Raw genomic sequence first — 22,332 nt, 5'->3', positions numbered from 1 at the left:
AGTTCACATCCCAGCATGCGCTGCCACAGTTTTGCTGCAAGGGCAGACCAAAGCTGTCACAGGGCATGCTGGGATATGTAATTATACAGCAGCTGGTGCGCCACACGTTGCCTACCCTTGGCTTACACTATCACTTTTCATCCGGGGATGGGCCCAGCGAGTCTAATGTGCATGTACGGCTGCGGAGCTGCACATGACATTACAAGCTGAAGGCATACCTCCCAACTTGTATTTCTCATAATGTGGGACATTGAGTGCCCAAAAGGGGGCGAAGCCTCATATAAAAGGGGTGGAGCCTCATGGCATCCCCCTTTAGGTCACTGTGGGGGTGTGCCTAGCCCCCAGGCTCTCCCTACACTAATACATGGCATCTATTCTACTTCTGCTTATCGACTGCTCTGCTATACGGCCCGTGGGTGAGACATCGGGACACACTGAGAAAAACAGGACAGTTGGAAGGTATGCTGAAGGGGATCTCTAAAAAATGAATTCAATGCAGTTGCCCATAAGTGAAGATGTTGTTAGCTAATAGCTACCATGTCAAGCTTTGCATTCCAGAGCTTAGTAAATTTCACAATTTAGCAGCCCCTATAGAAATCTATGGGGGCTGCTTTCGTGATCAAAAACGGGGGTATACAGTCGATACCTACAGTATGATATCTGCTGCCGGACCTCTTACATACATCCTGGGGCTATTTAATATTTGCGTTTTGGGGGGGATTTCCCATAAAATAATTTTTGTAAGTGGCTCTGAAGACAATATTCAGCATACTGTATGTTGGTATTTAAAAATGATCGTCCTGATATAGTGCCTGGTTCAGAGATGTACGCTAATGCATTCGCAACTGCATTCTCTTACAGATCACCGTGGCTAAAATATGGTAATAACTTACAAAGCACAGACGAGCATAGGGATGCCCACTGCTGCCTTCTCATAACTGTCCGACGACGTACAACAGCGTAAATATCGATGCAGTTTGTGCAGCCATGCAGCTCATGTGACAAGTCTGACCAGCTGCAAACACTGCGGCTCTCCTGACACACAGAGAGCTCTCATGCTGCGCAGGAGATCACAGTGGCTAATTTATACACGCCCATAAACGATCAGGCATGTGCTTTTGTTTTTCTAACACCCCCCCGTTACCACCACCAAACACTGACTACCTGTCACTCACTTTGCATGTGGTTCCTATGTGCGAGAGTTATCTCAATGCAATCGCTGTGTGTGGTGTGTGCGCAGTGCGCCATTTGTGCATGCTCATTTGCAAACAACTGTTCGATCTGCGTAAATATCGGCTTTGCGGAAATCTCTGAATCAGGCCCATAGTTTGCTCTGATGATGATAAAATACTAATACTGGACAGAAATTGCATGGGATGGAATGGACATTTTCTAGATCCTCTCCTCATATTCTAGACCAATGTATTAAGGAGTGTCCGTTTTAGAATATGAAAAGAATTAATGTTCCTTTGCCATTGTTACCAATGAGGGTCAATTTCCACTTCCTAATTGTAGAAAGATTGATTGTGGGCATTTTTATTTTAGATTCACAAAAAAACTGCGCTAATATACAGACATGTACATATAAAATAATTTAATGGAGTCAAGTAAGAATACCAATAATAATGGCAATATCAAAATATAGGTATATAAATATAAATTAAATAAATAAATGGTGGATGGAAGTAAAGAAATAATATCCTCCCTTGACCGGCTCACTTTTTTGTTAACCAATCACAAAGGCTGAAAAACTAGAGATTACTTTGTCTTATAATGAAATATATCATCATTATCTTGCAAATCTTCAAAAAATACATAGATTTACAGGCAGAAATCTGACTTCATACACAGGAGCTTAGACCAGTGACATCATAACTAGTATATTGGCCTGCCGTTCTCCCCTATGTTAAGTACCTATATCAGACTTCTCTGTACAAACATTTGGTTTATAGGGATGGTTATTATAATGATCACAATTTGTGATGAAGGGAAGAAATCTTGATTTCAATAGTACAAACACAGATTAGTGGACTTTTTATTATGCCAAAATACAATGCATCAGCTAAGCTAAGCTTTTCGTGGCTTTACCTGATAACCAACGCCATCTTTGTGATACAGTATCGCCAGAGAGGAATCTTTGGATCCCTCCCCAGCAGACTGATTAGTACAGGTGTCTGGCCCGAAGACTGCATATGCACATTCTAAACACCTTTGTTATTTAATGGGGCAAAGTCATGGCCTGAACACAGTGGTGGCATCGAGGTCAGTGACACCCGGTGCGCTAAATAGCTCCGCCCAAAAAAGGGGCATGATCTCGAGGGTGTGATGTCGCATTCTACAGTCTATATACTTGTTCCAACATCAACAAGTCCTAAATTGGTATTTCTGTGCTCTCATCTGCCTCACACACCTCAAGGATGTAAAATATTTGTCTTTGTTTGTCTCTCTCTTGCAGTGGGTTTATATTCATCAGTGTTTGGGGCATTACAACTGCTCTGCCTGTTCACCTGCCCCTTAATTGGATTTGTCATGGACTGGAGGATGAAGGAGAGTGATGAAGGGTGAGATAGAATAGAATAAAACCACAAATGAAAGCTACATGCAAAACAGTATATACTATTAAAGAGCAAATGATAATGTAGTAAGAAAAGCTTTATGTAGGCATTATTAAACCTTCTAAAGAGAGATTGTCCATTCAACCAATCAGATTCCTTCCAACTATAATTATAGTTATTAAATTATAATTTATTTAATACAGTACAGTATAAAAAAAAAATTATAGCTATGGGCAACACCTCTATTTTAAATCTCCCCTTTAGGGTCCAATTTTGTTTTGTATTCAGATGTGTCCATCTACACCTGTCCTCAAATTGCACCAAATAACCCCATTTAACTTGCCACAGACTTTCAAACCAATCCGGGCGTCCCGCCAGGGACTCGTTCTCAAAATATGTGGCTTATTCACATCACTAATGCAACAAAAGTACAATGCAAGGGAACAGTGACTACTGGCGCTGGCATTTCATGTACTTCTTTGTGCAACAGTCACTAATCTGGGTAAAAAGGCAAAAGACAGATTTCGGACAGGAGCGACCCCCGTGCCATGCCTTGCGTCACATATTGTTATAATTAATCTGCGACTTTATACCAATTACTAAGCTAGTGTCCCTGGAGCAGCTTTATATGCAGCTATTATGCGAATAAGATGCAAAATGCCAGAAAAGTATGAATCATTACCCATGGCGGATCTAAGCCGCAATAAGCGCCTTGGTTATATGCTGAATGAGGACACATTTGTATTCACAATCATGCATGAGAGTATATAGAGCCTGATTCAGAGTTGAACGCTGTGCCGATTTTCACTCAGTTGAGCGATTATCAGTGGTTTGCGCATGCGTCACAGCTGAATTGTGCAGTTCTCGCTGCGTAGATTCACTTGCAATTGACTTACAGGAAGAGACCGTTTTGTGGGTGGTTATTGGGAGTTCCGGCCAAAACGCGTGCGTTACGGTGCCGTTTTCTAGGCGTGTACTAGCCAGCATCTGTGATCGCTTGCGCAGAGAACAGTCTCAGTTACCGCATCCATTCTGAGTGACCATAGACTCACTCGAGGAGTCAATGTTTTCTGGATCTGCGTCCAATGCTGCGTTGTGTACGCAGTTGTGGGCAGCTACGAGCGCTCCGGTGGGCATCTCATAACAAATTTCTCCGGCAGATGCATTAGCATATTTTAGCAATTGCTAAGCAGTATTTGCAAATGCGTTTGCATTAGTGTACATCTCTGAATCAGGTCCATTGTGCGTGTTCCTGTAAAGTTACAATAGGAAGTCTTGCATTTGGCATTTTATGATATTACACATTATACATAGAAATGCTGGCATATGTAATCCCATTCCATAGTCTTAAAATTGTGCTCTCACGTAATCCACATTACAGTGGTGGAAAGCCCCACAGAGGCAAGGGTGGAATTTATCAAGCAGCGATTTGTCCAAACTAATGTTTTTTAAACTTGTTTTTGGTCTGTTTTAAAAAAGTTTGATTTATGTCAGGCAAAAACACTTGAAAAATCAAAGCAAAACAACCATTTCCAAAACAGCACGCCATAAGTAGTCATCCCAAGGTTTTTAAAAAAATTCTGAATACATTTATTAAGCTCCGGTCTGACAAAACGCAGGAAATACCACCAGAGAAAATAGGTTATTCTGGCAGGCGAGATTTCTCAAACTGCATACTGTTAAGCTACAGTATCTGTTCATTCACAAGGTAATAAATAGGCACAATTCACCCTTTTTCTGGTGTTTTTTCTGCTGGCAAATTCAGTTTTAACTATCCAGACCAATGGATAATAAGTCTAGCGTTTGCATTTCAAAAACACCAGCAATGTGCAATAATTTTAAACCCACCAGAAAAAACACATCCCAGCATGCCCTACACAGCTTTAGCATGACCTGATAGCAAAATTGTGTCAGGGCATGCTGGGATGTGTAGTCCCACAGCAGCTGGAGGTCCGCTTTTTCCCACCCCTGCCTTAAAGTGTTAGCCTTGAATTGAGCGGTATGAGCATAATTGCAATCCCAGACATGAGGGGAGATATATCAAACTTTGCAGATAGATAAAGTGGGAGACGTTACCCATAGCAACCAATCAGCTTTTATGTCGGGCACTGGCTCCATCCACTAGCATGGGGTCTTTCATCAAATTGACAGGTTGAGCAGCATGTAGGTTCGATTTTTCGATGTGATGAATGACCCCACATTGAACCATCATAGTGGGTACACATTTGCCGATGTGTCTAATGTGTACCCACCTTAAGGGTGGATCTAGTCTAAGGTGAGACCCATTAGGAAAGGATGGTCTTTGTAGCAGCTGCCACTTTAGCAAGATTAAGTTTATTACCTCGAGTCAGGGCATGGCAGGTGGGAAAGGGATATATATTCCTAAGTGGGATTTAGATACCTAAATCACACTGAACTTAGTTCTTTTAATTGTATTTTTATAGACTATGCTAGAGAAATGACAGTGAGTAGCTGATTGGTTGCTATGGGTAACTTCTCCTACTTTATCTCTCTAAGGGGTCTATTTACTAAGCAGTGTTAGGAGAAGTGAAAAGTGAAGAGTGAATAGTGATAAGGTGCCAGCCAATCAGCTCCCAACTGCCATCTCACAGGCTGTGTTTGAAAAATGACAGTTGGGAGCTGATTGGCTGGCACCTTATCACTATTCACTCTTCACTTTTCACTTATTCTAACACTGCTTAGTAAATAGACCCCTAAGTTTTGATACATCTCCCCTTAAATGAGTCCAATAATAATTAGTATGAGAATGGTACAGTTGGTGGTGAAAAAGCTGAAAATGTTTAAGTGCCTGTGTAATGTACCTAGCATTTTGACAAGCAAATAGATCAGCCAGAAAACAAGAGAGGGTGTTGGCAGGATTCTGCCTGAAATGACATGGTCTTCTCATCAACTCTTGATAGATGTCAGCTTTTCATTTTTTCAAGTAATAGATTGCATGATGAATCTGTCTCCTTTGACTCATTAGTATTACCTATGATGAATGCTATAGGTATAAGCAAGGGTCACTAAAGGAGCGAGCAATGTAGATCAGAAAAGCCAATAACCCAGGGCCCAGATTTGTGTTTTAGATACTAGCATCTGATGAATCTCTCTCCTCATTCAGTTGAATGTCATTGAAGTAAGGATGGGACCCCCAGTTAAGAAGAGGAAGGGGTACAGATTAGAGATGAGTAACATTTTGCATGAACACGGTATGTGCATGATGGCCATTGGGAATTGAAGTTTCATTTTTGATGGCCGTTTTGCAGACAGCCATAAATTCTTGTGAAACAACCTTCGACTGCCACCTTTGCCTTGCAGAATGTTGTCTATGTAAATTCAAATTTTGTGGAGGGAATAGAGGTAGGCAGGACTGGGAACAATTAGGGCCAAGTTCCACTGGCAAAATGTTAAGTGGAAATGCGTAGTGAGGCAAATGTTTTGTGGAAGAGTTTTGAAAATGTCCTCATCTCTAATACAGGTAAAAAATAATAACAACTAAATACTACATACTACTTTCCTCTTCTGTCTAGGTCTAAGACTGTGCAGAAACTCACCAACGCTACCAGGGCATTTGTCTTTACAAATATCATACTCATTGGCTTTGGGGTTACTTGTCTGATTAGCAACCTCAAATTACAGGTAAGTGGCAAACAACTAACCAGTATCTATGAACAGTATAAATGCATACATGCCAGAAGTAGTAGGAGTCAATGTTACCATATTCTGAGTACTAACCAGGGTGGTTTAAAAAGGAGGGTGTACGTGTGCAGTCTCTGTGTGGCCCCCCCCTCTATGTGGTGTAGTACACTCTCTCATTGTGCCAGAGTCTACTGCACATGAGCTGGTCTCCAGTAACATGGCGCCCGCGCCATGGTCCAGGAAAGTTCACTGCTGCGAATATTGATATCTCTGGGAAGATGGCTTGTGCACCATTTCCCCGGGTGCAGGGTGTAATGTGTGGGCCTGCACACTCTGGGCCTGATTCAAGCTCGGTCACAAGCGCTCGCAACCGGGTCGATGTTTGTCCACTGGGCATGTGCACGACGGAGCTGGCTCCGTCGTGCGCATGCGCGAGACTCGGCTAGCGATGGGTGCTTCGTCGCTCCGGGTCTTGCACCATAGGGAGCGAGCTGTCGATGGTGATTGACAGCTCGCCTCGTTAGGTAGGCGTGGCCGGGGGGTGACTTCACAGACGGAGGCGTTCCCAAGCGAACGCCTGCTGTTTGTGGGCGGCCCCACTAACATCACGAGTGATGTCAGTGGGAGAGATTCCGGCTCTATTAGAGCCAGAAGCTCTCTGGGGCTTGCGGCCACAAGACCCTACCACAAGGGTCTTGTCGCAAGCCCGATGGTCGCGACCCTCTTGACCATCGCGACCATCAACCTGGCCGCTCGCTATAGCTGTGGGTGGTCACCCACAGCTATGCGAGCAGCCTGGAGGCCGCTCCAAAAAAACCCAAAAAGCGCCCTGATTCAGAGCGTCCGTCTCTGAATCAGGCCCTCTGTACCCAATATACAGTATATACGCTAATAGTACTTTTTTTGTAGTAATAGTAATTTTTGTTAGACCAACAATATTCCTAGAACCTGGCATGTGGTCTGTTTGCCAAGATTTGGCATTTAGTAAATGAATGGTAACTCGAGCTTGGTATGCCTGTCAGCTAGATTAGTTACACCAGGACTAGGAGGGTAAGTGTCCAGCTGGGTCCTAATATTTCTGCAGCACTTTCAATCAGATTGACCCTTACGAGCTGTAGCCAACCACAACGTGTGGACACGCCCCCTAGTATCGGAGACAGGCCAATCTCTGTTTGAACCTGCACACAGCGGAATTAACTGCCCACAGGTTTAAGAACAATTCAGTCGGGTGAAAAAGGCATTATTGGTCCTTGCTGTGTAACCAAAGCAGACAAGCATGTATTTGCATTTGTATTGCAGTGCATTGTTCACGCCTCCAATAAATCATTTTATGATCCATATTTACATAAATCAACAAACTCGTTGAGTATCATGATGGTTTTAATTTTTTTTTATTCAACCTGAATATGGTGGAATAATCGGACTATATAGATTCATGGATCTTAAAATGTCACTCAGTATGGAAAATATAATGTAATGTAAACATTATATGAATACCGTCTGACTGAAAGAAAAAAAACAAATCATCCTCAAAGAAAACAATTAAAATCAAAGTTATTGTTTACATCACAAAGTTTCCTAGAATCAAGCACAGAGAATCAATGACGATTTTCTGCAGGAGAACCTTGTACTGTTGTACACTGTGAACAGTACCTGAGTAATGAATTGAGTCTCAGTAACTAATGTTAACCTAAAAATCAATACATAAACAGTTACTAAACCATACCACGCGATTGAGCTTTACCCCTTCGCCACATTGGTTACAAAGTTTCCCCTCCTAACTTTATCTCTTTTTTTGGCAGTTTCTATCATTTATTCTCCATACCATGGTCAGAGGTTTCATCCATTCAGCCTGTGGGGGATTGTACGCTGCTGTGTAAGTATGCACCATCATGGAATCCTACAACAAAGCATAAATGTCCCATAATGCATTTCCTGACTGTGAGATTACACATACTAACACTGGATACTGAATATCAAACCTCTGTTCCTCAATGTAATACAGAGTGATATAAGTAGTGTACACATACTTTATACTAATTTAGCACAGAGGGGCTGATTCAGCGGCAATGGTCAGGTTTCTGCACATGACCTGGACCCGTACTCTGTCGGCTGACAGGGATTTCCTGGCCTCTTTTCCTGAACTGCGATGGCAGGCCTGCATGACCCCATGGTCACTGAGCCGGCCGAGGATCACGCAGATACTATAATGCTGTGTCCATGGACAGAGCTCGGATCATTAATGCACAATGAGACATGACGCCTCCTGCTGCATTAATGTAATAGTAAGGATGGAATTGCAAAGCTGCTTTTGTAATTCTGTCCTGTGCTGAATCAGGGCCAGAAAGCAGTATATAATACACTTTGAAACAATGTCATATTTATAGAGCAAAAATAAACTTTTAAGGACAATATGGTAATAATCAGATATCATAGTGGCAAAACATCAAGAAATTATGTTATTATTTGTGGGACTAAAAAAACAAAACCCTTTCCTCTGATGCTCAATGAAATCATTGCATTAATACATAATAGTCAGTAAGTAACATTATATACCTACCTGTTGTAGACAGCGGTCAAAGTGGCAGAATGGAGAATGTAAGTGAATAGAATTTGATATACATATAATAAATTGCATTTAATAAATAACAACACCAAGATGGATATATATATATATATATATATATATATATATATATATACACAGAACAACTGCGGTACCTTTGACGAATCAGTCTTCACCCACCAGCTTGACAGCAGCCTCACATCACTACTCCGTGCTCTTCTTAATGTTTGGCTTAAACCCTCAACCTCAGACTTGCTTAAAGGAAAGAGATAGAATGGGATCTTCTAGGCTGCAAGAGACACTTTTGACAGTCGATGTATAAAAAGTGTTTGCACTCAAGAATGGGGGAGCACTTGCAGTAATTAGATCAGGCTGTGCATCAAATGCAAGTGTAAAACGGTAATGGGGTCAATGGAACCAATAGGTTCAATCGAAATCCCTGAAGTATAGTGTATGTAATAATTCTGACATATACAGGACCAGCGATCACAGTAAGCCAGTAGATGCGGAAGTAGGGCCATCCTGCCTGGGCTGAATGCTTTTGTTTCAGATGTGGGCACCATTCCAGATAATTTGAGTACATTTGGTGACATATATGTACAGATTGGTCTCCTTATGCACTGGATAGTATATTTTTATACAGTATTAATAATTAATCCTATAGATGGTCTATATCAGTACCCCCCTAACAGTGCATGTTTTCCAGTTCGGTGCACAAGTGTATTCATTACTGTCTCACACATTTTTAAAGATCAACAGGTAGTGCTAATTATTTAATTTGTGACACTGAGGGGATCTTAAAAACTGACAACTTTAGCATTATAAGTTATTTACATTGCGGTCATCATGGTGTAGACTGGGAAGGGAGGTTTCCAGGCAAACGGAAACCCCCTCTGCGTTTGCCTATGCATACCTTCCAGCAGGTTATAGTTTGCTGAGACGGTCTTAATTTGAGGACCCTAAAAAGCGAGTGTCTCACTGAAAGGTGGATCTGGTGTGGTTGGATTATGGTGGTGCTTATTTATAATAATATTGTAAAACGTGCAATATGCAGGCATTTATTATAGATATTCATGGATCATTTAATTTAAAAAGTTTTCCTCCAAATCATAGATTGATATTGTTAAAAAATAGTCCACTTAATCCAAAACATTCTCAGGTTTATGAAACTGCTATTCCCCAAATGTCATATTATTACAATATATTTCCCCAAACCTCTTAACGGGATACGTTCAGTATTCCAGCACAGTGGATGTTGGCGCATAGAATACTGGCACAGGAATCCGGACACCTGTCAGAATACTGGTGCCGGCATAACGAAGGTAATGTAGCGGGGTTAGGAGGGGAGTTAGGGTTAGGCACTAAGGGGGGGGGGGAGGTTAGGTTTTGGCACTAGTGGGGGGAGGTTAGGTTTAGGCACTGGGAAGGGAGGGTTAGGGAGAGGGGGAGGGTTAGCATACTGACCGACAGGTGTCGGTATCCTAACCCTGTCAGGATGCCGGCGGCGGAATTTTGGCAGTTGGGATCCTGAGTGCCGGATTGTATATGATACATATATGAACCCAAGGGTTCATGTGGGCATTATACAAAGGTGCAGTATATAGTGCTGGAAATTTGGTGTGTTTTGTTCATGGATGTGTGAAAAAGGTAGGCAGGGGAGGCAGTGCCCAATGGCATAACTAGGGTATTTGGAGCCCAGGGCAAGTTGAAAAATGGAGCCCTCCCCCTCTACGCGTGTCAGAAAATGGGCGTGGCCACTGACTAATGGGGCGTGTCAACATGACACACACCCCTTTCTCGTCACTCTAGGAACATTCCTTTCCATATGCACCTTAATGCCCCCCGGTAGTAGTGCCCCTCTTTCAATGACCACTGTAGTAATGCACCTTATGCAATGTCCCCAGTAGCAGTACCCCATGTAGTAATGCCCTTTATACAGTGCCCTCAGTAATGCACCCTTATACAATACCCCCAGTAGCGCCCTTTATACAGTGCCTCCAGTTGTGCACCCTTATACAGTGCCCTTTATGAAGTGCCCCCAGTATTGCAACCTTATACTGTGCCCCCCTATGCCGTGCCCCTTACACAGTCCCCCTATGCAGTGCCCCCAGTAGTGGTCCACCTTATGCAGGCCCCAGTAGGGCCCCTTATACAGTACCCCCAGTATGCAATGCCCCCAGTAGTGGTCCCTCTTATGCAGGCCCCAGTAGTGCCCATTATAGAGTACCCCCAGTAGTGGTCCCCCTTATGCAGGCCCCCAGTAGTGGTCCCCATTATGCAGACCTCCAGTAGTGCCCCTTATACAGTGCCCCAGTAGTGGTCCCCCTTATGCAGGCCCCGCATTAGTGATCCCCCCTATGCAGTGCTCCTTATACAGTGGCCCCATAGTGGTCCTCCCTATTCAGTGCCCCCAGTAGTGAAACAGTGCCAGTGGTGCCCCTTACACACAAACATACACACACAAAACACTGACTTACCTTACCTGAATCCCCGCTCCTGCCACTGTCTGCTCCTCCATCCTTACCCTCGGTACTATGGGAGAGACGTCATGACATCTCTGCCATCACCCACTGCAAGAACTGGAAGGCGGAGCTCATGAGTGAGCTCCAGCCTGGGTCTGGCAGTGGGTGCAGCAGCCAATGAGAGTCTGTCTGACTCTCATTGGCTGTTGAAACACACACATCGCCGCCGGGTAGTACGAGTGTACTACCCAGCGCCAGCAGCGGTATGTGTTACTGTGTAGTGCTGACCGCACTCACTGCGGTCTGCACATACTGACTAGGGCGGACCTCCGGAACCTGTACCGTGGCCGGTGGCGCCCCCCTTCGCCGCCGGACCCATGGCACAAGCCGTGCCATAGTGACGCCACTGGCAGTGCCTCACCTGCCATACACTTTTTACTTCAGAGTTTTGACTATAAAAATTATTAGAATAATACAAAGAAGATATTATTCATATTTTCTTCAAAGGTTTGACTATAAAAATTATAAGAAAAATTTAGAGTATACCTAAGTATGACAGGTACAGCTCTGCTAACCTGCCTCACCTGACTGCACATCACTGCCGGGAACAAATGGTTAGGGAGAGAGGGAGGGTTAGCAATATGGCCGACTGGTGTGGGTATCCTAACCCTGTCGGGATGCCGGCGTCGGGATTTTGACCGCTGGGATCCCAAATGCCGGCATTCCGTACCCATCATAACAGTTCTAAAAGTTTATATATATCTCCATCTAGTGGCTAAAACAGCAATGATGCCTTACATATCCATATAGACAGGAAACTACTGTTGTAATTAGCTTTCTATCAAATATACTGTACATAGTGGTAAGCGCCACCTGCATTTTTGCCCAGTTTGAGTGCTTTTGAAGTGTTCATTTGCCTCTTATGTGCATAGATTGTCACATACATCAAGCACCATGAAAAAAAATTAAAACTTGTAAATATCTAAATACAAATTGTAACAAATTACAATCACCAAGAAAGATGTTTTTTTTACCCTGAACATATTGTTGAAACACATGGACATTACTACTATAACATAGGGCCTTATTCAGGGAGGTACGCTATTCCGATGTTCACGTAGTTGAGCAATTATCGGTCATATGTCAATGTGCATGCGTCTGAGTCGCACTGTGCCTGCGTTAAGGTTCTTAACCGTAGTCGCTCACAGCAACTTTTCATTCACAAAAACTAATAGTTAGGGACTGTAGGCAATGGAGAGTGGTGGTAAAAACCGCAGGCGTGTTTTGGCCATTTTTGGGTTGCGTTGTAGCCTGCACCTGCGATCTCATACGCAGATAAAGTGGTTCAAATGTCTCTATTCAGGCAGCCATTCTGCGTGACCATAACACTAGTCAGATGACCAATTATCAAAGAATCTTTGACGGCTGCGTATTGGTACGCAGTTGCGTGGATTTGCGATGACCCAGGTGGGCGTCTCAATACTTATACCGTTGCCTGCGACATTTGTATATCTTCGCACAGCAGCTGTGTACGGGATCGCAGTTGGGATTGCATTAGTGTACAACTCTGAATCAGGCCAATAGTCATGAAGCGCATGATGATCAATTCAAAATTATTTTTGTAGGAGGTCCTAATGATACCCTAAATGTTTTTCTCACTCTGCTGATGTTACAGTATGTGGTACAGTAATGCAGATTAATACCACGTTTTTTCATTTACCTATTGCAGACCACGTTATTCTTTCTCTTATTACGGCTAAATGACTCAATCACATTGCAAGATGTGGGAAGTAATGTCGTAATGACCTACACCTCAGTAGTTCTTTTATAATCTGCAAATTAGCCTGACGTTAAATTGGAAGAGATCATTAATATACCTGTAATACTCCATTGAACACTTCCAGTTTGTTATATTTTCTCTGCTGAGTCTCTGTTGGTTTGTATTTTAGGTTTCCATCGAATCATTTTGGCACCCTCACTGGGCTGCAGTCACTCCTCAGTGCAGTATTCGCTTTACTACAGGAGCCTCTGTACAGGGCCATGCTTGGACCTCTCCATGGGAATGGATTCTGGGTAAGATTTGTGCAACCTTAAGATTTGCTGAGATCGTATAATCAGGAGGCGCAAGTAAGATAATGTCATTTTCATAAAAAAAAAAATCAAAAATAGTTTTCTCAAAAAATACTTTATTAGGAAAGAGGTGAATAATGGGACTAAAAGGACATACATACCTTAAAATAGGATCTGGTAAAATCCAGGAAAGTGTGAAATGAAAGAAATCTTTAAAGCCAAGTAAAATTTGTGAAAACACATAAGACAATTTTCAGTTGAACAAAGTGGCTTTATTGTGTTGTATAACCTGTAAAATACGCAGTAGAGTCAAATAAAATGTACAAATGTAAAAAAATAAAATAATAAATTAAACTAAAAAGAGCAAATACATCCAGTTCTGTATATGATCTGCACAGTATTTGGTAACCTTTGCTAAAATATGATCTACTGTACTAAGCAACTAAGCATCCAGTAATACTAAATAAGAGAACGCTACTATAAGGTACTATGACGGGATGAAGCTGGGATCCCTGCGTGCACAATGCCTGCGGTCCCAATACCGACGCTGGAATCCTGACAAGGGTCAGAGGCGCGGCTCGACAATCCTGGTGGCCGCAACCCCGAAGGTAAGTATTAGGGTTAAGGTTAGACACTTGGGGGAGGGTTAGGGTGTGGGGGAGGGAGAATTAATATTAGGCTGCAAGAGCGGAGGGCTGGGTTTAGGCTGTGGGAAAGGTGGGTTTGGGTAGGGATTACTTACCTGCAGGCGTTTGCACTGTAACCATCATGATTTCGGTGTCGGTAATGTAATTGCCGGCATTGTGTCTGCCGGGATCACGTACCCAACCCATTATGACAGTACAAATAGTGTATGTAAAAAAGTTATATTTTTTCATAAATAAACCCCACAATGTTCCCATCTGTGTGTTTAACAGTACCAGTAGTATTGTGTGCTCTCAAGATCTAGAAAAGAGTAGTAGGGGTTAAGTACTGCTCCAGTAAAATTCATAGTAAGAACCATTCACGAACTGGAAAAAAGTGTAACCCACACATTGGACCTGATGCAGAGATAAAAGTAAATAATGCACACATGCCTTATACTGTCAAACATGTATCATTTCACTAACGTCCAATTCTGTAGCCCGCATTTGCATGAAGATACCCTCAGGGCCAGATTAACAATGGGGCGGATGGAGCTACAGCTCCAGGCCTCCAAATAAAAATAGGCCCATCAACATGACAGAATGATTACCAGCTGCCTAACTAGCCATACATTTTAAGTAGTTAAATAGTTTTTCTAGTCCCCCGTCCCCCCAAAAAAACTAAATTAGGCAATTTTTCTATTTCTATGTAGTTAGGGATACATTGTGGTCATAGTTTAGGGGGTGTATACACCAAGGTGACTCTGACCACAGCCACACAGCACCGTTCACAGCTCTTCCCCTTCTCAGTATAGGCCCTTGAACATTTTCAGCTCCAGGCCAATGTGGGCCTTAATCCGGCCCTGGATACCCTGATAGAGTATGTTAAACTCTGTATCAGCTCATTTGCACATACGTGTCTGCCTAGTACATGTCCAGGTACACACCCACTTCACATTGCACCAGCATTTACTGTTTTGACAATAATCCATAAATATGCCCTTGGTGGAAACAGTAAAACCATTTTGTCCCATCTACTTCTACTTTAGTAGCACACACTTCATCAAATTAAACTTTGGGCCTGTTTTAGAGAAGTACGTTTATACGGCATCTGATGTGTCTGTGTACGCAGTGGATGTACCAAAATATGTAAATGTCGCAGATGCCTAGAACTGTATTGAGACGCCCAATCCAAGCATCTTTATATAAAGATGCAGACGCAGATCCTTTGATATCGGCCTCCTGAGTAATCCTATGGTCGTGCAGAATGGCCTCGGGAACTGAGACGCAGGAGCCATGTTTCCTGCATACAGTGTCGCAGACGCAGGCAGCAACACAGCGCACAACACATCTGCGTTTTTGCCGCCCCTCCCTGTGGTCTGTCAATCACACTGCGAATAAAAGATTGACTACTATAAAGTACTTTGATGCATGTGCAAAATGTTGATGTGTTACAATGAGTAAAAAGATTAATGCCATTTTCTGAAAATACAAAGTCTGCTGAAAAATAACAAGGTATACTTTGTGAGGGTACCGCATTAAAATATCAGTGATATTGATGTTGGAATGTGACGAACACTAATGTTGGAAAATGACCTCAGCACAAGATTGAGAAAACCCTCAACAGCAAACCCACACTCTAATAAACACAAATACAACTAGAGATACCTTCAAACTACAGAAAAGTAGTTGGGAGAACAAGGCACAGCTAGAAAAAGCCCTATACCAACATAAATATATGCTGGACATGGAGTGATCAATGTGGGGTATTATCCTCTTTTATTTATAAAATTGCCACTAGGGTTCCGTAGGGGCATATATAGGGGATAGAACATACAACAAAATGACTCAAGTACTTTAGTCAGTTGTAGACAATTTTATAAACATAATTATGTAGATGAGGTATTAAGGAGAGAAAACCCTGCTCCCAAGAACTTACATTATAGGGCTCAATTCAGTTCAGCTCGATGCTGAATAGCCTCGGAAGGGAGCTCCTGGGGCTATTCAATTCACTGCACTGTTTGGTCCAACAGTAGCCAGTTAAGTCCAAGAATGCCGGTTCTTGCGACTTAACATGAGTGTTTAGTCGTGAGAACCGGCATTCTCCAACTAAAGAGCCAGCGACGACTCAGGGGGTGCGAGAATAAATCCTTTAGTCCAGGGATGGGGAACCTCAGGCCTGGGGGCCATATAAGGCCCCCGGAATAATTTGGTCTGGCCCTCTGAGCTTTTTTCTGCTAGCCTAGAATGGCACCCTGCAGTCAGAATCTATGCAGCAGTACTGCCTCAGGATGCTCCAGGCATTGCTGTAATCACCAGCAATTGTGGCCCCACCACTGTGTGACATCACACGGAGGCGACGTGGCCTGCACCAGGCCCGCAAATAATATTATATATCAAAATGGCTCTCGGCAGATAAAATGTTCCCCACCCCTGCTTAAGTCAGACCAAATAGCGCAGTGATTACAATAGCTTCTGAAGCTCCCCCACGCGTAATTGAATCGAGCCCATAGAGGGGATACAGGTGGTTACAAAGAGAGAAGCAGAGTTGGGGAGTGATAGGAAGAGGGGTGGTAGAGTGGGGAATGCAGAGTCTGGTGAGAGAGATAGGAGGTGGGAGGCTAAGTAGGGAATGCAGAGTCTGGAGAGAGAAGTAGGAGGAAAGGTGGTAGAGTGGGGAATGCAGAGTCTGGAGAGAGAGAAGGAGGAGGTATGGTAGATTGGGGAATGCAGTCTGGAGAGAGAGATAGGAGGGGGGAGGGTAGAGTAGGGAATGCAGAGTCTGGAGAGAGAAGTAAGAGGAAGGGTGGTAGAGTGTGGAATGCAGAGTCTGGAGAGAGAGAGGAGGAGGAGGGCTGGTAGAGTGGGGAATGCAGAGTCTGGAGAGAGATAGGATGAGGGGTGTTAGAGTGGGGAATGCAGTCTGCAGAGAGATATAGGAGGGGGAGGTAGAGTGGGGAATGCAGAGTCTGGAGAGAGAAGTAAGAGGAATGGTGGTAGAGCGTGGAATGCAGAGTCTGGAGAGAGAGATAGGAGGAGGGCTGGTAGAGTGGGGAATGCAGAGTCTGGAGAGAAAGATAGGATGAGGGTTGGTAGAGTGGGGAATGCAGAGTCTGGAAAGATAGGAGGGGGGTAGAGTGGGGCATGCAGAGTCTGGAGAGAGAGATAGGAGGGTGGGTAGAGTGGGGCATGCAGAGTCTCGAGAGAGAAGTAGGATGAAGTGCAGTAAAGTGGGGAATGCAGAGTCTGGAGAGAGAGATAGGACAAGGGGTGGTAGAGTATGGAATGCAGAGTCTACAGAGAGATATAGGAGGAGGGGGAGTAGAGTGGGGCATGCAGAGTCTGGAGAGATAGGAGGAGGGGGGGTAGATTGGGGCATGCAGAGTCTGGAGAGATAGGAGGAGGGGGGGTAGAGTGGGGCATGCAGAGTCTGGAGAGATAGGAGGAGGGGGGGTAGAGTGGGGCATGCATAGTCTCGAGAAAGAAGTAGGATGAAGGGCAGTTGAGTGGGTAATGCAGAGTCTGGAGAGAGAGAGATAGGAGGAGGGATGGTAGAGTGGGTAATGCAGAGTCTGGAGAGAGAGAGATAGGAGGAGGGATGGTAGAGTGGGTAATGCAGAGTCTGGAGAGATGAGGAGGGGGTGGTAGCTTGGGGAATGCAGAGTCTGGAGAGAGAGATAGGAGGAGGGGTGGTAGACTTGAATAAAGAGATGAGTCTTAAGAGCTGGGAGGCTGGAAGAAAGTATAATTGGGGGATGGAAAGGCATTACCAAGGCTGTGAGAAGCCCCAGAAAAGGTGAAGATGGGTAGAAGTGATCAGGGAGGAGGTGAGGTGGCAGTCATTGATAGAGTGAAGTGGGTGGAAGGGAGTGTGGAAATGAGGCTGGAAGGTGTAGGGAGAAGAGTGCTTGAGGACTTTGTAGATGAGAGTAGTTTTAACTTGATTCTGGATAGGCCAGGGAGTAGTGGAGTGACTGGCAGAAGAGGTAGTGACAAGAGAGGAAAATTAGACAGTGGTGTTGAGGTTGGACTGAAGAGGGGAGAGGTAGCAGATTGGAAGGCCAGTAAGGAAAAGGTTGCAGTCATCTAGTGACAGATAACAAGGGCTTGAATAAGTGGCTTCCAGTATGAGAGGGAGCCTAATCCTAGAAAGAAAGGTTGAGAGAAGAAATTATTGTGTGTGCTGTGCAGTACAATGCATTATAGAGCATTGATTGATGTAATGTAGGGCTGTATACAGAACATGGACTATTAAATGTACAATGATCTTTTCTTGTCCTTCCACTGTGAGAAATGAATGTTCTACTGAAGATAACATTTTTAAACTCGGCCAATGTAATAGAGTCCAAGAACAAAGTAACAGAGCAAACTCGCATGTTTTTCAAACTAAAAAAACTCTCACGATTTAAAATCTCATTCAGATGTTTTTCCATTTCGAAGATAAAACTCGACCAATGTTTACTGCTAAACTGTCACATTTTCTAAACTCTCACCCTATTACATTAGGCCCAATATCTAAGGGAAGATACAAATAATAATTACTGGGGTCCTTTTCCTAAGTGCACTAATTTAGTCACCATCTTCTTATATGTAGGTCATAATCCTATTTCTCTTTCAGGTAAACATGGGTCTATTAATATTCTCCTTCGCTGGTTTCATCCTTCCGGGATATTTGATAGTGTATCGACGTCGCCTGCTGAGACAAGCAGCAAGTGAAAAGGACCCAGCCACCATCCAACTGCAAGATGTAAACCATGCCAACGGGGTGACAGAGGGCGAGACTAAAGCTTAGTGACATAGCGGAAGCAATAGTGCATACTGGAGAGAGGGATAAATAAGGAGAGCTGAGCTGCTGTATAAAAATGTTAAGATGACAAAATGACCATTGAATTCTTTATGTATTTATTGTAAAATATCACAGTGAGTCACATGCTGCCGTTCCCCGGACTACGGTTGGTCTTAAAAATACAGGGGACAACGTTTAAATTTACTGACATGTTTTGGTGCACGCAGGACTCGCCACAAGGATATGTTTTCTTCCATTGTTTCTGCATGTTATATGCACAGGAAAATCTTTCATAGCACAACATTAACAAGTAGGAGGAGCAGCACCTTGTATGTTCTACTCTTCATTTTTGGAACCACAATATGGACAGTATTTCTAGTGTTTCTTATTATTGCAAGATATCAAAACAAGAGTATAAAAACATCAAGGACTCACAAGTTTTTTTGTAACGATTTTACCGCTTTTTTGTGCATTATTATCACAGAAAACAAAATGGGACAACAATGGCAACTCAACTCCGGCAAAACCATGCCAGGATGAAGAAGCACATTACTAGATGTCACTGTAAATAACATGTGCCCCATACACACTCAGGGTTATTTGGTGACCAGTACATATAAGACTGTTGTATGGCTCCATAAGGAAACCTTGCAAACAAATTTAAACTTGAAACATTTGCATTCATTTGTTCTGTATAAAATCCAGACATTAATCCACCCCTTTCCATGTGCCAAAACTCAACATTTGTTGCTAATCTCAGATCGGTGGCATACATATCATTTATAATGATGGTACAAAGATGTCTCCTCACCTTTGATTTTTGGATACACAGTATTGTACGATGCATTACAAGCAAGGTATTGTAGTTGTCTTTCGTTGCTGATTAGACAGATGATCTGTATAGTAACAATGTCATATTGACAAATTCATCTGTTTATTCATCCATTTATTTCCATGAAATTTTGTCAATGCTAAAACAGCCAGCATTAGCGTATAGAGTAGAGCATTAAAGAGTTCACTGTTGCTGAGTTTTTAAAAGTAACTGCACCTCTGTTAGTTACCTGAGCAGATTTTGATAGCAACATTGTTGGTTTATGTCAGAATTTTTTTTAAATGCAACATCTTTCTGCCTAGAAAAATACATCAATCTACATCGCCAGTACTTTACTCAAGTAGAATAGAAAAATAGAATAATTTTCATTAAGGCAAAAAAAAACAATAGCTAATTGCATAAGTCCTCATAACACCTAGGGGAGAGTTTTTAGAAGTGGAGATATTGCCTATAGCAACCAATCAGATTCTAGCTATTATCTTCTAGAAGGTGCTAGTTAAATGTTAAGTAGAATCTGATTGGTTGCATCTCCACTTTCTAAAAACTCTCACATTATAAAATAAACCCCCTAGTGTCTATGGGGGTATAAAATGCCGCTATGACTCTTCCTGCTTCGCCTCTTTACGGAGGCGAAGCAGGAAGCACTAACGATAAGATGTCTCATCGGCTGGAGCGGGGGGAGTGATAACTGGTGATCCCTGCTAGAGACCACAGCGCATCAGCCTAGTGCTCAGTCCCGGGAAGCTCCACTGAGCATGCGCGGGATCTCGCAAGTGTCGAGAGATCCCGCTTGCAGCCCTGGAGTCGAGAGATCCCGCTTGCAGCCCTGGAGCTGGCAGCCCCCGCAGCAGGGACAGCGCTGTCCCTGCTGTGGGGATAGGGCATCACCAAGCTGTACCTGTCGATAGCGACAACTGCAGTGGGAGAACGGTCAGGCGAACTGACCATTCATACATAGCCCAGGCTGTCGGTGCTGCTATATTGTAGATAGCAACGCCAATAATGACAGGGGCGCATAACGCACATGTCATTTATTGCCCAGACCTCCAATCGTACATGGGGGAGAAGCTCAGTTTGTCCTAGTCGCTCAGGACTGGCGCGTCGAGAGGGTTTTTTGGAGCGATTGAAGCCACAGTGTATGAGGACACATACCGTATGTATGTTTGATATTATTCTCTAGCAGTTATTATTTAAAGCAGTGATCCTTTAATTACTGTAGATCAGTGCCAAAAATGCTAAGAGACAGTGTGATACCAGGGCATTTCTGTGCAGTGACCCTCCCCCAAAGAAGAGGAGGCCGGGAGCAGGGAGCTTTCCACGTCTCCCTCTCCAGGCAGCGGAGTATCTCTCCAAGCACTCCAGAAGCTGATGGCGGGTGCCACTAGGGCGCCAGCCATGCTGCCCCCGTGGCCTGTACCTTAGACAACGGCACCCATCGCATCACCCTCGGTACAAGCCTGTTAAGAGCTAAGTGTCAGAAGTGGGAAACAAATCTTAGCAACTATCATTTATACACCAGTGCAGGCAATATGCTTTAGTGCATTCATTGGGCAGTGCAAGCACTTTCATTTTGCATTGGTGCGCATAGAAGGTCTATACTTTGCACATCAAGGTGCATGTCTACCTCTGCTCATAGACCTAAAAGTACACCTTTGTGTGCAGAGGTGAAGAAAAGCAGTGTGGAAAAGTGTAATTGTCACATCAAAGTCCTAACTTCTACCACTTTAGAACCACCCGATCATTAAATTAAAACATTTCAGTTTTTCTCTTAAAATACTGCTCGGATTAGCCCTATTTAAGGTTTTATATTTATGATGAGTGTGTGTTTGGTAGATGCACTTTGCAGATGCAAAACAAAGTTTCAAAGTGCAACTATGATGCCCATTACAATATGGGATGAGCTTGGAGCTGGTGAGAAAAAAAAAAGTATTTTGCAGAGTGGAAAAGTCTCCGGCCACTTGGCACATTTACAAGCACCCCAAAAAATGTACCCTCTCCACCACTTTATCTCATTTCAATAATCTCACTCCATAAATCAACATCTAGTATTTGCGTTGACCTAGTCTGTACTTTACATCGTACATCCTCGCTCTGACCAAATCCTTCCAATGGCTGCTGCTCCAAAGCTTTGCTCGTCTGCAAATTCCGTCATCTTACTCCATAATCCTATTTGCTTTGGTGGAAATCTAGGCAATCTGATGTAAGCTCCCCAATAGGGGTGTAAATGACCTCTAAGGTATTCAGTATAATCTTCCATAGTTGACAGGAGGACACAGAACACTTAAGAAATAAAGATAGTTTGTTTGTGTTTTCAGTTAAATATTATTTATACTGATGAGTGTATAAGAATTTAATTATTATGTGTATGTTGTGACACTGCATAAATAAAGAACATTGTAAAGTAATCGTTGTGGTAGGATATTTATTTATCTAACCCACAATATCTCAACCTGTGGTGCATGTAAACAATGGGCAGATCAAGCAAATTAAATAGTCACTTCAAAATGATTACCAATAACAGACTGTTACTTGGCAAATACTTCTACAAACTTGATGACATTTGGAATAAATGTTCACACTTTTGGGGGTACAGATGTGTCCACATACACCTATCTTCAAATCGTGCCAAATAGTCCCGTTTGGTGAGCCATGGACTTTGCATCTAACCCGCGCCATGTGTCCTGCCACACCGTTTTGTTCTGAATTTGCACTGTATTTGTATTACTAATGCAACAAAACTATAATCCATGGGTACCCTGGACACTGGCACTGGATGCAGTAGCTGTGTGCAATTGC

The 22,332-nt window shown here is 43.2% G+C and overlaps 1 protein-coding gene across 3 annotated transcripts in view; it reads left to right on the top strand.

Annotated features, from left to right (window-relative positions):
* Positions 1–21,941, top strand: part of SLC43A1 (solute carrier family 43 member 1) — a 90,798-nt gene extending 68,857 nt beyond the window's left edge. For all 3 annotated transcript variants that reach the window (XM_088458815.1, XM_088458814.1, XM_088458813.1), the window contains 5 exons: positions 2,456–2,561; positions 6,089–6,197; positions 8,000–8,073; positions 13,175–13,298; positions 18,537–21,941. In XM_088458815.1, the coding sequence (XP_088314941.1) occupies positions 2,456–2,561; positions 6,089–6,197; positions 8,000–8,073; positions 13,175–13,298; positions 18,537–18,710 (587 nt within the window). In that variant the 3' untranslated portion in view covers positions 18,711–21,941. The remainder of the gene's footprint in view (positions 1–2,455; positions 2,562–6,088; positions 6,198–7,999; positions 8,074–13,174; positions 13,299–18,536) is intronic.
* Positions 21,942–22,332: the final 391 nt, after the last annotated feature.

The sequence above is a fragment of the Taudactylus pleione genome, unplaced genomic scaffold, assembly GCF_031769625.1.
Source record: "Taudactylus pleione unplaced genomic scaffold, aTauple2 ptg000854l, whole genome shotgun sequence".
Taxonomy (NCBI): Eukaryota; Metazoa; Chordata; class Amphibia; order Anura; family Myobatrachidae; genus Taudactylus; species Taudactylus pleione.
Note: the sequence above shows the minus strand (reverse complement) of the source record. Positions and strands in the feature narration are given on the sequence as shown.